General features: G+C 43.2%; 1 protein-coding gene across 1 annotated transcript; it reads right to left on the bottom strand.

Annotated features, from left to right (window-relative positions):
• Window positions 1–405: 405 nt before the first annotated feature.
• Window positions 406–15,548, bottom strand: klf3 (Kruppel-like factor 3 (basic)). Its single transcript, XM_035145942.2, has 6 exons — window positions 15,253–15,548; window positions 7,527–7,587; window positions 6,372–6,915; window positions 5,206–5,353; window positions 2,679–2,845; window positions 406–2,449 (listed from the first exon to the last, which is right to left on the bottom strand). Exons 2-6 carry the CDS (start codon window positions 7,566–7,568, stop codon window positions 2,268–2,270), a joined length of 1,083 nt encoding a protein of 360 aa, XP_035001833.1. The 5' UTR covers window positions 7,569–7,587; window positions 15,253–15,548; the 3' UTR covers window positions 406–2,267.
• Window positions 15,549–16,914: the final 1,366 nt, after the last annotated feature.

Here is a 16,914-nt window from a genome sequence, read left to right as displayed (position 1 = left end):
TAAATGAACGGAAGTAGAAGGATGAAATAGAAATAATTAAACCAGTGCATTGCTGAAGTACATTACGTTAAGTAAATGGACTTAATTACATTACACTGATGTTTAAATCTTTAAATCAGATTACTAGCTCTGGGTAGCTCAGCACACGGCCTCCCCATGGATCATATTTCACCACAAATAAACTGAAGTTGAAGCTAAAGTCAAAGCTACAAAGCAACACTCAAATAAATAAAGATTTATTATCATATAAAACTGACTTAAATGATTTCGAAAAACTGTCAAAATATTGTAGATGTGAATGAATCATATGTCGATCAACTAATTTGCTCACGAATTGTCACCAGTTCCAGCAAAGCCACACACACACACACACAGAATTTAACACACAGCTCCGAAAACTACAAATATTGTCAATACGTTTATTAAGTGGTATGAATATTCTGTTTTAAAATAGATGCAAACTTGCAGATAGACCTGTACAGATATATGTTCACAGTTTAACATGTTCCCTTTGAATAGCCAACGTTTAGATTAAAAAGAAAATAGGCTTTATTATAGACACGTATAATATCCATTATGATGAGAGTATCAAAATCATGCTTAATAAAAACCTTTAATTGCCCTTTCAGTCTAATAATCATTTGTGACATGTATATATATGTTTACGTACATATATATACACACATATATATAGATATATAGATATTACAACTTATATTTGCAGAGATACAATAACATATACAAGCAAAAACTGCGCAAAGAATCCAGGAGCAAATGCAGCTAGCTGAGTCCATACATTCGGTGTGTGTGTGTGTGTGTGTATGTAAATAAGAGAAAGGCTCAAACCTTCAATTGATATTACACCACACCTGTGATCAAACTGACCAGCAGATCTCTACGATTAAAGAAATTTGAAAAAGTTTGGCTCTGGGAATGTTTTATACATCATGTGGTTGTATTTATGTATATATATATAAAGTGCACTTTAGAGTTGTACAAATATGCTATACGCAAAAAACTGCTTTGTTCTCCTGAAGCTGAAGTAAAATAAGTCCTGCTCTAAAGTGGTGATGGCATTTTTAAAAAAGAGGTTTGATGGTGTTCTAGAAACTTTTGCAACCTTGGATTGGAATCACATGAGTCTTTTTAAACAGATCCTCCTTTGAGGCGTGTTGGAATTAAACATTTGCTCCTGAAAAACAGAAAGATTAATGAGCAAATTTCCCTGCTTTGCATTTTGTATTGTTATCCCATATAAAAGTGTCATAGAATAAAAAAAAAGGCTACCACGGTGTCACAACATAAACCACACGTTCATAGATACATAAAACTTTGATATAAAACATCGGTAAGACATTTCATTGCTTCTACCCTTAAACCAACCGAGCGATGTCTTTTTCCTCGCTGACACGATAATGCCCCCTGTGCAGCTACGTTCACATTTCTGAATGAAAACATAAAAAAACACTTCACTCTGAAAATGAATGAGACCCACAGTCCCCGTTTTCTCTTCAACCCAAAAACCAAGAGCACACGCAAGACCGAGCTGCTTTTAATAAGTGCATGTGTTCCGCTGTGTGTGCCGTTAAACGTGTGCATTGTATGTATGTACAGAGGGTAAGTGAGCATTAGCTACCTGTTTATTTGTTTTGTTTTTTATACACTTCATGATGTAAGCGGGTTCAGGCGGATGAGGTGGGTGTGGAGTTAACGTTAGCATTATGTCACCGGTAGCTGCGCTGGTGGAAGTAAGCTGAAGTATGTATGACACAGCGCACAGTAGGTGTGATATAATACATTCTGCGAAGATTCACATTATTTTGGCCTAGCTAGCGAGTGTGTGTGTATGTGTCCACAATCTGTACTGGAATGCACGCAGAGAAACGAGAGCTGATGTTGCAAAAAGAAAAGCTTGAGCATGCTGTGTGGTGTCGATGCAGTTGTGGCCACCAGAGGGTGCTGTTCTCAGGCCAGCTGAGATATTGCAGCCTCTTTCTCGAAAGGTGTGGCAGATCAGACGTCCGCTGTGACACCCACATTTCTATTATAATGAATGTGATGGGTGACACCAGCTCATGATACAGGCTAATGAGGTGAAAGGGTCTAAACGTGCACCCTGAGGAACAATTACCCCCTCCCCGTCAGAGTCCATTGATTAAGGCCAGCTCCTTTAAAAGAAAACAAAATAACTCAAGTCAAAGTGGTACAGTCCGACAATGAAACCAGCACTGAGTGAGTTTCTTTTCAAGTTTCCCGCGGGAGCTGCTTCACACCAGGAGGTGGCGCTTCTTGTGCAAAGCCAGGTGGTCAGAGCGGGAGAAGCTGCGTTCGCAGTCGGGACACTGGAACGGTTTGACTCCCGTGTGCTTGCGGAAGTGTCTCGTCAGCTCGTCTGAGCGGGCGAACTTCCACGTGCAGCCCTCCCACATGCACTTGTAGGGCTTCTCACCTACACGGAGAAAAACAATATTTAATTAAATTAAATTTGTATTGCACCAAATCACAACATACATTATGTCAAAGCACTTTACATAGTAAGGTTGAGAGCTTAGACAATTACAGAGAAACAGTTCCCACAACTAGCAAACATTAGCAAGTGTGGAAAGAGCAATCTCCCTTTTAACAGTTTCTACAAGTTTTGTAAAAGAGCATTAAAGAGGATTTCTCCAGTGTCTCACCGGTGTGTGTCCTGCGGTGTGCTTTGAGGTGGGAGCTCTTGGTGTACACTTTGTTGCAGCCGCTGAAGTCACAGAGGTGAATCCGTCGCTTCTTCAGCGTGTCGGGAGAGTCAGCGGGGAGAGGATGCTTCGTGCCTGAATGGACTATTACTGACGGGTTGTTTCCCCTGAGACAAACACAGAGTAAACAAAAAAGATTTTTAGCGTTAAAGGGGCAATGTGTAGAATTTAGTGACATCTAGTGGTGAAGTTGCATGTTGCAGCTGAATACCCCTCACCTCACATGCCACTTCCAAACATGAAAGAGAACCTGTGATAATATTCAGTCATCATAAAAACTCAAAAGGTGTTTAGTTTTGTCCAGTCTGGGCTACTGTAAAGAACATGGTGGCTTCTGTTGAGAGCACCGGCTCCAGATGAAATATTAAGTATTTATATATATAGGGTTCATTCTAGGTAAAGAATACAACAATTCATACAATTTAGATGAAACACAGTAGTTAAAACATCACTAAGATTATTTTATATTCAATTTCTGCCACTAGATCCCTTTCACCTAAATCTTACACACTCAACCTTTAACTGCAGTGGACAGCGTCACCCCTTCTTTTTATGATTTGACCAGCAGGGGCTGCTGGTGTCATGTGACAGCCACCTCCTGCATGATGGTGAAACCTAAATGGAAGTTTAATTTGGCTGCAGTTTCTCTCACCGATGCAATAACAACTTTTACCCGTCAGGAAGTTGAAAAACACCTCCCGCCTTTTCCAGTCTACCACACCTTCGCTTTGTCCCGTCGCCTCTCGCATTTTTGTCATTGTCTTTGTCATTTCACCATTCAACAATTCATTCAATGGAATCTGATATGAATCTCTGTGTGCGATGCACACGTACAACTTGAATGTTTGAGAAATTAAATGGAAAAAAGTGTGTAACAGCAGATGCAACTTGGCAACAATCTTCCTAGTCACACACCCAAACTTCAACGGGCCCAAGCGGATAAGGTTTCTAAAACTATTCTCTGTGCAGGTGTGTGTGTGTGTGTGTGTATTGGGAAAAAATGCTATTTTGTACAAAATTATTACATTTAAGTCTGTCAAAGAACAACAGAATATGAAAGAAAAGAAGAGGAGTGAGGCAAGTAGAGGTGAAAAGCAACATTTTCGAGGAAAGAAAAAAAACAAGGAGTTGTCTCTCTGCGCTTACAGTGTCATCATTAAAGTGTGTGTGCGTTAATGTGCGTGTGGGTGTGTGTAAGTGGCAGTTGAGAGCAGGTGTCGAGTGTTGAAATATAAATCCCTCACAGATCAGTTCTGCATAGAGGAATGTGCTGAAAGTCCCCGCGAAAAGAAAAGGCGCACGAATGTGTGTGTGTGTGTGTGTGTGTGTGTGTGTGTGTTTTTTGTTTTTGGAGAAGTGAGTTGATGACAGACACACCCAGTCATTTTTCTTAAGGGTCAAGTTATTTCACGGTTGGCACGGTGACAACTGTGATGGCAACCACACTAACAACTACTGTAAAAGATTTGTTTGTCTGCGTGTGTGTGTGTGTGTGTGTACACACACAAAAGCCAGAACTAAATTGCAACCTACCCTCACTACTACATCTATAACTGACCTGCTTTAATTTCTTTAGAGGAAACGCTGGTACTTTACAGAAGATGAAACAGGAGGAGGAAGGAGAGGAGGAACAGGAAGTGGAGGGGAGTGAAAGAAGGAGTGGGAGATGCTGGACAATGAGCTAAAAAAAAGAAAATACAGGAAGTGCTGAGTGTAGGAAAGAGGAGAGAGAAAGGAGAGATGGGAAGAGGAATGTGGGAGGTGACGGGAACGAGATGGCTGATAAGAACTCGTGTGGAGGCGATTGGGCGACGTGGTGAGAGGTGCCGACGAGACTGGAAGTAAGAGAATAAAAGACGCCACAGAGGAATCAAGGAATCCGACACACCCCTGCATGCTGTAGAGTCAACGTGTAAAAGGTGTGTTGTGATACTGGTTTTGCATGTGTTATCTCTTAAAACTACAAAAACGTATCTCTGAGCATCTTTAAAAGATGACATCTGCTCGCCCACATTCCCACTGCGAGAAACAGAGATATCAGAGCGTGTCGAGGCCGTATCATAACTGCCACCTCTGCACAGTTTCCCAGAGTTTGCCAACACACAGAAAACCTCAGTGAGGATGAGTATGAAAAATGCTGGGTTTCTAATATTTGACTGGAGAGACTGGAGATTTAATCTCTGAATAAATCCCTGCAATCACCCATTATTGGTTATTGATCCTCCGTGAAATAGGCTAATGTAAGTTAATGTTTTTACCATCTTTTGAGGACCATTTCCCCATGGTGTCACAAAAGGGCAGTTTTGTTATCGGGACCCAAATCCTGCTCTCAAAATATAGCAGGATTTAGGTCCTCGCCTTTTTAAAAAGGTTACAACAGGAGCAGACGAGGAAGGGCTCTGACAATCGCTTCCATATAGAGTTAAAGAGAGTTAAATGTGTGTGGGCGTGCTGGTGGGCCACTTACTCATATTCGTGTGGTATCCTGATGACCGATGATTTCATCTCGTGGCTGTTGTGGAAGTCATGAAGAAGCTCAGGGCAAGGCTCTGTTTTGATTGGCTTGTGCAGGTCGTGGGCGTCGCCTCGTAGCTCCAGGGGCTTAGCAGAGTGAACTGGGTAGATGTAAAAAGATCAGCAGATGTGAACTGGTCAATATGGTCCGGTTTTATTCACATTATTATGATATTAGTATCTTACACTTGAAATGATGTTTGTTTGTTGGTTTGTTTGATTGTAAGCAAGAATACGCAAAAACTAAAAGACGGATTTCCACGAAACTTGGTGGAAGAATGTTATATGGGTCAAGGAAGAACCGATTCAATTTTGGAGAGGATCCAGATCAGGGGGCGGATCCAGGAATTGTTTCTCACTTTTAACAGTCCGATTTTTCCTGATACAAAGATACCTGCAATGTTCATCGCTCCATATCCCATACTTTTCCAGAATAAAATATCTCAGCAACTATTGAATGGATTGGATTGTGGTAGAATTGGACATCTAATTTGGCCCAAACTTTAGATTATGATGTTAGCATTCAACACTTGACTCAGGGCCCTACAAGTACATCCTAATAGAGCTGCTAGTGCTGCTGTAGACTCTTAATCCTCCATAGTTACATAGATTGTTTTCAACTTATTTAATTAGAATTTATGTGTTTTTCCATATGGGGATCACAAGCAAACACTATGATAAGATGAATCTGACAGTCATGTATGAATTTAATCATTGTCCACTCATATCTGTGCCTGTCACAGACTGGAGAGTGAGAGATGGTGACCTTTGTCCATCAGTGACCTCCAGCTGACCACAGAAAACAGGAATACAAAAAAAACATGGCTCCCTCAGGAAACAAGAATCTGCTATTGTGTTATTCTAACAGAGGAAATGAAAAGCACTTCCTCATTGTCAGTAAAAGATATGTCAACAGTTAAGAAGAAAGTTCGACATTAAATGGGAACATTTTATTTGGAGAAAAGGAGAGTCAGCACATTACTCATATGATGTTGTCATGTAGTTGTGAAGTTATTTCCTGTTTTTAATTCCTTGTTATTTAATGACTAATTATGATCATTTAATTTTAATCAACTCAATCTAACAGGAAACTGCACTGAGTAAAAGAATGAAACTCACCTGTCTTGTGCTCCCTGCTCCGATGGTGGTCGTCGTCACAGGCGACGGCTTGGCTCATCATTATGGGCTGGTGCAGGTGGAGGGACGATGAGTACAGGACTGACAGAGGCACCATGACCGGAGACACCATGACCCCTGACCCCTGAATGACCCCGGATCCCGAGCTGATCAGAGGAGTCACCATGGTGGTGTAAGGAAGCGAGGCAGTGGGCGGCGGGACGGCGTGGGAGGGCGAGGAGCGCAGCTGGGCGTGCGGAGGGGAGCAGCGGGGGGAGGCGCGGCTCGCTGTGCTGTGAGGCGAGGGCGGAGAGCTGCGCGAGGAGGCCGGGGAGGAGGCGGAGGAGCAGGGAGGAGAGGAGGAGGATGAGCTGGAGGAGGAGCGCTTGCTGAGTGACAGATCAACTGGCTCCAGCTGGGTGTGTGTGGGGTTGCTGGGGGTGTGGGACTGGGCGAAGGCGTGCATGTGCGTGTGGTAGAGGGGGGCGGGATGGGGGAAGATCACTCTGTACGGCTCTGGGCTTTTCACAAGCGAAGAGTAGAATGACTGTGAGCGAAAGAGAAAGAGAGGATACAGAAGAAGGAAGCAGTGGAGGAAGACAAAAGAGCGGAGAGTTAAAAATTTCCGGTTCTGTGTTCAATAACAGGGAAAACATGTTTCTGCCTCACAAACAACTACAGCCGGCCAAAAAACTTTAAACTCAGTTCTGTGTGGGAGCAGATAACTGTTATGTCTCAAAGTACAGTGTGTGTGTGTGTGTGTGTGTGTGTGTGTGTGTGTGTGTGTGTGTGTGTGTGTGTGTGTGTGTGTGTGTGTGTGTGTGTGTTCATTAGCCTGCTGCCTGGCAGTGTGTGTACCCATTGTATGCAAATGTCCACTGTACAGCAGCCTGTTTGTCCAGGAAGAGTCGGAATGTGGGAACCACTCTGTCTAGACACGTAGCAAGAGTGTGTGTGTGTGTGTGTGTGTGTGTGTGTGTGTGTGTGTGTGTGTGTGTGTGTGTGTGTGTGTGAGTGTGTGTGTGTGTGAGTGTGTGTGTGTGTGAGTGTGTGTGTGTGTGTGTGTGTGTGTGTGAGTGTGTGTGTGGGTCAAAGATACTGTATGGCATCAAAAACATGCTCAGGCATGACGGGAGCACACAAACACATGTGTCTTACCGTCTCCATGTCTGGCTTCAGAGGGTAATCATACATCAGCATGGCTGCACTGGCCAGGCTCCTACAAAATAAAACAACCACACACAGATTAATAACTCACACTCTTAAACTTTGTTCATTTACTTTCCTCTTCAGTAATGGTCCATGACCAGAGGAAAGAGGACAGTATTGTGAGGGTCACGAGATAACGTGGAGGGTTGTGATGTGATAGTTTCATCAAGTTCAATTCAGTTTTAAGACTTTTCCAAAACTTTATTTTCTGAAATAATGGAGTGTTACGTCCTTAGGATTCAAATAGTAGTTAAAATGAAATCAGTGAAGTGGTGACATGTTCAGTCAAATGTCTAACATGTCATAACATGACAATAAGGCTTCAACTAGACACTGCTGTTTTTGTAGGGTTGCTGACCACTGTTTTTTAACATATTAATGTGCGGTTATCTCATCACATGCTTTCTTAAATGCAGTGGAGACAAAGGTAAAATATTTGAGTATTTTCTCTGGCATGCAGTTCGCAAGACGTATCAAGTAGCATAAAAGGGAAAAAGTCAAATTGAGAACAAGTACCTCAAATTATACCTAATTAGTACTACATCTTGGCAGAAGAATAAGAAAAAACTGCCAAACAACCCAAGCATGCACACACACACTCGTGAGGTGATAAAAACGAATCACCTCAAGTAGGGGGAGCACACTCAGCCTTACGGTAACTCAAGTCAGACAATAGCCATAAAAATATATTAACTAAACAGGGTTGTGTTCTCTAAAAATGCTAGACATTTTCAAACAATGCTAAAGACAACTTTACGACGGGTTGCTTTACGAGAACACAACCAGCTCCAGGTGTGATGAGCCTGGAAACTGCCTCATGTCGAAGACTTCACAGTGACACCACACACACACACACACACACACACACACAGACACACACACACACACACACACACACACACACACACACACACACACACACACACACACACACACACACACACACACACACACACACACACACACACACACACACAACCTACTAAGGCCTGTCAAGTGTTTGGATCAAAAGTGTGTGAGATTTCAAAGGTGGTTCTAGTTACGTTGCCTTTGAATAACCAGGTGCAGCCATGATGACTCCATGTTTGTGCCTAAATGAGTGTGTTTATGTGTGTGTGCGTGTGAGATCACTGGAGCATTCAGGCAACATGAGCTGTCAAAGAATGTACCCTGAGGGGGTCTGTGTGTGTGTGTTTGTGTGTATGTTTGTGTGACCTGATTAAAGTCCACAGTCTGGAGACAAGTTAGCCTTTAATTATTAACAAATGGCAAGAACAGGGGCAGTCACACCCTACCGCAAGCCTGCGCGTGCGCACACACACACACGAAAACACACACACGAAAACACACACACACACACACACACACACCAGATGGGGAGCAAACCAATCAGAGAGCAGGATGCTTGCTTGCTGGGTCAGGAAGGGTGTGAACATGACGACTAAAGCCTCACCCTTCACCCGGCTCCATGAAACAAAGAGGCTGTAGGCAGGTGGGAACTGTGCGTGCGTGCGTGCGTGCGTGCGTGCGTGCGTGCGGATGTCTTTGAGGGTGTGTTATTTCTAATCCGGGCTTGTATTGTATTGAAGTTCAACTGGAGGTCAAGCAGTTGCTATATTGTGGTCGTGTTCCTCACACAGAGGTGACAATAAGAACAGTTACGAAGCACAAACAGATCACGAAACAGGAAAAGAAAAAAACTCCCTCTCAGTTTGTACATGGTAAGCAGAGCGAACAGTTAGTTTCCCTACAGTGACAAAAAGAAAAAAACAGTAGTAAGAGGGGAAATTCCCAGTCCTTCCCTCCATCAATTGTTTATATTGGATCGAGGAGGAGTTATGATTGTTGATGAGATCTGCCATTTAAAATGGTATGTGTGTTATAGATCATTTATTACATGTTTGTTTACAATATATATAAAAATGCTGCAATCAATACCCAAAACTGTGTTTGATTAAATTTCTATCAGTTGCGTAATGGTGTAATCGACTATTAATTCAGCTCTATCAGGGAGCTATCATCAAAAACATAGTTGCAACTTAAATGTAGACAAGCAGATAAATGCCATTTACAGGCAAGGAAAGCAATCGCTTCTTGATTTGTGAAACTTTTGCTGCTATCTGGCAATACTTTTCTTTGACTGTAGGTGGCGACACCAACTTTCAATTTCCTTTGATGTATTTCTTCAAACAAGATGTCTGAGCATAGGATCACTATCATTAAAATGACTAATTCCCCACAAACAGTAAAAGACAAATGTTGAATGTGTATTTGCATAATGAAATCTCGCCCTTTTCAGCACGTAGTTTGCTTCCCCCGGTAAGAGGCCTGGTTGAAGGGGATTTTAAAAACAGGTTCATACCCACGGTGTCGACATAGTGATTCAGACTAACGCATGACTGACATATAATGAATGCAAATTATCTCTTCACTTCAGGGCTGGGCTCAACTGGAAGAAGATTTACAGTTACCTGTACATACCTGTGCTCACACGAGCCGTGCGTACCTTCATCAGTACATACACAGGTGTAAAATGCCATAATTACCTTTAGGAACAAAGTTATCAGGGTTCATCTCTGAAAACCCCAGACAGCACTGCATATATTTAAAACCTCGAAAGAACATTCACAGTCATGGGAACATACCATTAACGTGACTGGCCTGCTCAGAGGGTGATTTATGCCGTTTGAGAGACATGCTACTTATGGTTAAGTGGGTTAAATGTGTCTCTGGTTTGAACAATTTGGCCGATGGGGACAGAGATCTGGGTCACATAAGGATCAACCGCAAATTAGTGTTGATTGTTTGAATTTTTAGTTTGAGTGTTTTCCAGATGGTTGGAGTTTACCACACAGGCCAATGAACAGAGGAGAGTTATCAGGCAACATGTGACAACAGGAAGGTGAGTGGGGGTGGGGGTGGGGGGTTGTCCTTGTGAAAAACACCAAACTTTCCCTTGGGTTGGATCATAAAAGAATAAATACAATGAGTCTGAGAAAATGTGGACAATTGCAGGAAATAAAATTTAATTTAGCTGCACATCTTCTTCAGTGCAACTCAACAGACCATAAAGCCTCAGGAGATTAGAGTCGATCTGCAGCTGGAGCTTGTTTATTTCTCTCTGAATCGGTGATGCAGCTTCAAACACAGCTGCAGTTATAAGTACATTAATTGATTAGCTGCTCCATGGAAAATCATTTAAACATTTTTCTAACAGTTATCCCTAGTTCCCAAGTCGGCTCGCAAATTAATGATACTTGGCTATGATGTAATCTTGTGGGGGCAACTGCGACAGTCCACGAAATGTCCTCTAAAAGTACTTTTTCCTCACCAATAAAAAAGCTCAAATTAATATTCTGGGTTTTTTTTTATAGTCTATTGAGATTACACGTCTTGCTCAACTAGAAGTCTCGTTCTTGGACTGTCGCAGTTGCCCCATAAGATTACATTGTAGCCACAGCTGCCTTGTCGCGGCTGCTGGCGGAGGTGATCCACTTGACTGATTCCAAAAGTGCCATTCATTTGCACACCCACGTTTATAAACCTATAGGGCCCAGGTTGAAAACTACCAGAATTCAACTTTAAGCTTCTCAGTTGTGACTGATTTGCTGCTTTTTGTTGCATGTGAAGGCAAACTGAATATATTTGTCCGTTCTTAGTTTCACTAATGCTCTGACAAAATGAATATTGTAACGGGTCAAACTGATCTCCAGGACGACGACAAACTCTCTCTGTCAGATAGAGATCAGGCAGCTGGTCTTCTTTTTATCAGAGCATATAAAGGTTTACGGCTGGGAACTCTGAGGGTATATAAACTGTGAAGTGAAGGAACCAGAGAGCACTGCGCCTATTTGGTAAATAAGTAGCCATACCTTGGTTGTCGGGGAGTATTTTTTCCCAGTGCGCTACATGTGGGTGTGTGTGTGTTTGTGCATGTCAAGTGTGGTCTGCAAATATTGTCCTTCTAGGTCAGTAGAGCTACTGTGTACTCTACCCCAACCCACTCAGCAAACACTTCCTGCACCCCCCTCTCTTTCTCTTTCCACCCTTGGACTCCGCACATCTTCTTCAACACCTCCTCTTCACTCGCTCCTCAACAATCACTCACGTCTTTACTACCGTGTTTATCTGAACCACACACCAGCCCGCACTCCTTTTCTCTGCCGCTCTTTGAATGATATAAAACAACATGACTGAAGGGGAAAATATTGTGGCTTGGAGTCGCTGGCTACCGACTCAACCACACACAGACACACACACACACGTACTTATACACACTGCACACCAAGTTTCTGCTAACTCAACAGAATACACACACTAAATCACTAAAGGACTGAATTATTACAGACACGCACGCATGCTTAAACACACACAGACCCAAACAGGGCACCGCACATGCATGCATACACTCGCACACACACACACACAAACTCTAATGGCAACAGGCTGGAGAAGATGAGATCACCAGAGAGACCAGAAACCTCCAGACAACAGCTTTGTCCAAGAACACGCCGCAACACACACACACACACACACACACACACACACACACACACACACACACACACACACACACACACACACACACACACACACACACACACACACACACACACACACACACACACACACACACACACACACACACAGAGAGAGAAAACTAACGGCCTTCAGTTCCCTGCTATTGATGTTTCACCGTTTCTTTCTGTATCACCTCTTTACCTCATCAGTCTCACCTCATGGCGATGTCGTACACCACGACTGTCACACAAACCGTCCCAGTCAAACTGCTCTTGGGCATTAACACAATGTGTAGCTTACGGAGGGGAAACTTATGAACACACTATAGCTTGACTCACACCTTAACCTATGTAAACCCCTAAGGGAATGAACTAATCTTTACTTAAATTAAGATCCCAATTACGTGACTCATCAAGGTGGCAAGCTAATATTCCAGCATTTAAATGTTCCTTTTTCTGAGCTCATTTCCAGTGTGGTCTCTCATTGCGCCATAGTCCTTCTTATGCCCCTGACCCCTTATTGCAATCCATAACCCCCAAGTGTACCTCCCTACTCCCTTATTTCATCCCCTTACCTCACTTCCTTCTCCTGACTCCTCTAACAATGCGTCACATGCTCTTACTTTGACTCCTCTCACTTTAAGGCCCCTGCTGAAGCCCCCTATCCTCTTATTTTGGCATCCTATTCCCTCATCCAAGCTGCCCCAGCCAACTCCTCCCATCCCACACATGCACACACGCACATATAGACATATACAAGCCCATAGCCCCTCTCAGCTCCTCTCCAGCAGACTGTGGGGCTGCAGGCCCGCAGACCTCGGGGGGAAGCCAGAGGGGGCCATCAGCGGGGGGAGAGGAAACAGAATCCATCATTACACACACATCCACCCACATGCGGATACACACATTCAGAGACACACTGGAGTTGACACAAGACTCAAAACCTGACAAAGACACACACGCTCATGTACATGCACCTCAAGCCGAACTTGTCAAAGACAGCAGTGTTGAGGCTTTCCAGACAGCGGAGGAAGGAGAGAACGAGAGCGAGTGCCAGAGAAAGAGAGAGGGAGAGGGAGAGGGAGAGAAGCGGAAGCCCTCAGAGTTTAGTCTGACTGTTATTATTTCCACACTGCGTGATGGGTCGGGGGGTGTAAAGAAGGGAAGGAGGAGGAGGAGGAGGAGAAGGAGGAGAGTGAAGCCAAATGGGGGGTGCTGCTGCAGGGGGCCTGCGGTTTCCTGTCTGACCCCCTACCCACACCTCCCCTCAACACACTGAACCTCCCATACCCGAAGAATGAGAGGACAGAGGGGGGGAATGGAAGGAGAGAGAGCGCAAAGAAAACAGCCGCTCTGACCAAACTATGTAAAAATGGAAGTGGAAAGAACAAGGCAGAGACAGAAACGAGGGAGAAAATGAAGTGGGTTTCAACCAAAATATGACAAAACTTCAATGAACCTCAAACATGGGGAGGGGGGGGATGGTAAGAAAGAGCTACACTGTCACAGTGGCTCAATCCAGTGGTTTAAGAGCAGGAACAGACACACTGCACAAGTGTGTGTGCATGTGCTCACACATGGCTGTGTGAGTGCGTGCGTGCGCGCGCTGGCACGCATGTGAAGTTGTGTAACGACTTACAGCTTTTTAAGTTTATGGCTGTCTGTGGACCGCAGTGTCCTTATATCCTTAACTTCTAATGGAGAATCACCAACGCTTCAGCATCCAGGGGTTTAATGTTTAGCCCTAATGTTCTCTAGGACATGCCCTTTGAGCAGTGTGTGTGTGTGTGTGTGTACACACTCTTGCGCATTTTGTTCCACCAGATATCATCAGCATGTTTATTCAGGAAAAGAGGTGTAGTGGAGGGTGGGGTGTTGGGCGTGTGCATGCGGCCCTAATGAGACGAATACATTAATAAAGAAAGACAGAAAGGTCAATGCTTTGTTCAATTTGTTCTCCTTCTTAAAAACTTTTCTAGAGTAGAAGAGTACAAAGTCAGTCAGAGAGATCGCCCTCATTCCACTCGTCCACCCCCCACATCCACATCCCTCTCTCCTCCCTTCTTTCTCCCTCTTTCTCTCTCACTCCAGGCTCTAAACAGGATAAGGGCTTCATATGCCAAGTGGAATGTGTGACGCAAGCCTCAGCCTTGAAACAAAGCACAGGAAACAGGGAGAGACAGAGACGGAGAAACACACAGAGAGAAAGAGAGAGAGAGAGAAAGAGAGATGTGTATTGTCAAGGATGTAGTGAATGAGAGAGGACAGACGGAGAAACTCAGGTGTCACCTAGGGATTGTTGAAACTATCACTCCCTGCCACACACACACACACACACCTGTCAGATAGACTCCTGTCTGTGTATTACACCACGCAGCCACACTGAGCTTCGTCTGGCACTCTCAGCTTGATTCTGAATCAGCATCACATGTACTAAAACTGTAACAATTCATCAATCAATCATTAGTCAAATTACAGTAAATTAGAAACTATTTTCATATCCAATAAATCCTTTCAGCTGGTATTTATGGTCAAAATTGCAAACATCCCCTGGTTCCAGATTTTAGGCTCAAATTTAGGTTTAATCATTATTAGATTTTTTTATTATTTTATATTATTTTAAATTAAATATCTGAATATTTTTGGGGGGAAATAAGACACTAAAATAAGTCTCTTTAAGGGTCTCAATATTCTTTACCTATTTTATGACATTTCATAGACTATACATTAAGTAACTTAGCTAAACGGTAACTCGTTGACTTTTTGACCACTTTTCTATTTGAAACCACCTAATCGATCCTAATAATCCACATTACAATCCCTGACTCCTAAAACAACGTTGTCTCTCTGCTGCCATGTTATCGGCATGTGTTGAGAGCATCAGCCACCGGATCGATACATTTTAGAAACATTACACATGTGTAAAGGTGGACACAGCTAACACACAGAAAACGGAAAGCACGGTCGTTAACGTAATAGTGTGGGACCCTAATTAACTAATTAACACAAAACTACACACAAACAGCTTGATCTCATTTAACTGAACCCGCAGCACCACATGTATGGACCCCCGGCCCCCTATAATAAAGTTTATTCTAATACAGTTTACTGGCTCCACCACAGCAGCGACGAGCCGGTGTCACCGGGACACTCACTTCTCAGACGGACGAGTGTTCTTCAGTTTAATCCTGGAGCGGAGACGCTGGATCCTCGGCGGCGAGGGGAGAGAATAAAGGTCCGACACAGAGTGAGGCAACTCCGCAGAAAAAGTGACGCAGCTGACGCTCAATGTTCCGCTGTGTCACTGACACCAGAGACAGAACAACAAGACGCTCCAGTGATCGATGGCTCCGGCTAACTTCCCCAAGTTACGAAACTCTTCTCTCACTCTCGGACTCTGTGAGTGTGAGTGTGTGTGTGTGTGTGTGTGTGGAAACTGCTGCCGCTGTCACATGATCCTCTGTCTGTTCTCCATGGGGTCGGGCCGCTGGGCGGGGCTGGGGCGGGGTGGTCCAGTTCGTGTGAGTGTGAGTTTGAGTGTGTGAGTGTGTGCGTGTGTGCGTGCGTGCGTGCGTGTCAGTGTGAGTGTGTGTGTGTTGCAATTTTCATTCCAAGTTTACAGGAGACAACAATTGGGAACCTTTTCAAGCCACTACAGTGATTATCTGTAGCAACAGATGTCAGAGTGTTACTGGTCCAGGCTATTTTGTGTTTAATAGTATTTAATAGTATAATTTACCAATAATTTACAAAGAGTTATAAGGTGTAATAATGTCCCTGTTAGGGGTTATTGATAATAATGAGTCATAATGAGTGATAATGAATGCTAGGTTGCCAGGTTGTGAAACATCCTTTGTTTCTTTTTATCTTCTAGATATTGAATTCATTTATGAGACCTTTCATTGCACCAAAGGACATTTGGACCAAAATAAATTCATAAACTCGTCATTTACAGCAAGAAATGTCGTCATGGGGTTATTTATATCATCAGTAAAGTTCCCTTACCTATATACAGTATGTTATTAATCCATCAGACTTGATAGATTATTATCTCATAATAATAATAACAAGTCAAGTCTGTTTATGTTGTTTTGATCCACATGCCTTCCGGGGATTTTACAGAGGATAAAGATGATCTGAGATGTCTCCACGATGAATTAAATGTTTAGATAAAAAAGTCCAATGCTCTTGGAGGATTTCCCACAACAGTACTGCTTATCCTTTGAGGGTTGTGGGGGAGCTGCAGCCAATCCCAGCTGAGTTTGGGCGTGAAGTGGGATGCACCCAACAAGTCGCCGGCAAAGCACAGCCTTATAGTGACAAACAACCACTTATACTCACATTCATGATCAATTTTGGAATCTCCATTAACCTAACTCCAGTCTGCATGTCTTTGGACTGTGGGAGGAAGCCCGAGTACCCAAACAGACATGAGGAGAACATGCAAACTCCACACAGAAAGACCCAGCTGGGATCGAACCGTGACCTTCCTTGAACACATTTTGATTACAAATAATAAACGTTGCTGGAATCATTATACATTTTTTGGGATAAAAGGCAGAAGCATATACTTCCAGCAGCGATGCCTACATTAATTGTGTTACATTACACCAAGGCAATAAACAGAATAATATGATGAGTCATTTGATTACAGTAAGTAATAACCAAGTGTGCAAAGTTTTTTTAGAAATGTTTGTTTCACATTGACAGAGAGGTTTGGTGACAGCTGAGAAGAGATTAACTGAAATCCAAGAATCAGTTTGTGTGCCAACTACAATAATAACACATATTTCACATGAAAAACATAAATCAAGTTA

The sequence above is a fragment of the Hippoglossus stenolepis genome, chromosome 2, assembly GCF_022539355.2.
Source record: "Hippoglossus stenolepis isolate QCI-W04-F060 chromosome 2, HSTE1.2, whole genome shotgun sequence".
NCBI classification, from domain to species: Eukaryota; Metazoa; Chordata; class Actinopteri; order Pleuronectiformes; family Pleuronectidae; genus Hippoglossus; species Hippoglossus stenolepis.
The sequence above is the reverse complement of the archived record's forward strand: the minus strand, read 5'-3'. Positions and strand labels throughout refer to the sequence as shown.

Bases quoted from the DNA above. Each gene is read 5' to 3' on its own strand.
- klf3 (XM_035145942.2), bottom strand. From the start codon at position 7,568: ATGCTGATGTATGATTACCCTCTGAAGCCAGACATGGAGACG. The intron at 5,354-6,371 runs GTGAGTTTCATT...ACATCTACCCAG, and splicing joins GAGCAGGGAGCACAAGACAG to TTCACTCTGCTAAGCCCCTG. The intron at 2,846-5,205 runs GTAAGTGGCCCA...TGTTTGTCTCAG, and splicing joins AGGATACCACACGAATATGA to GGGAAACAACCCGTCAGTAA.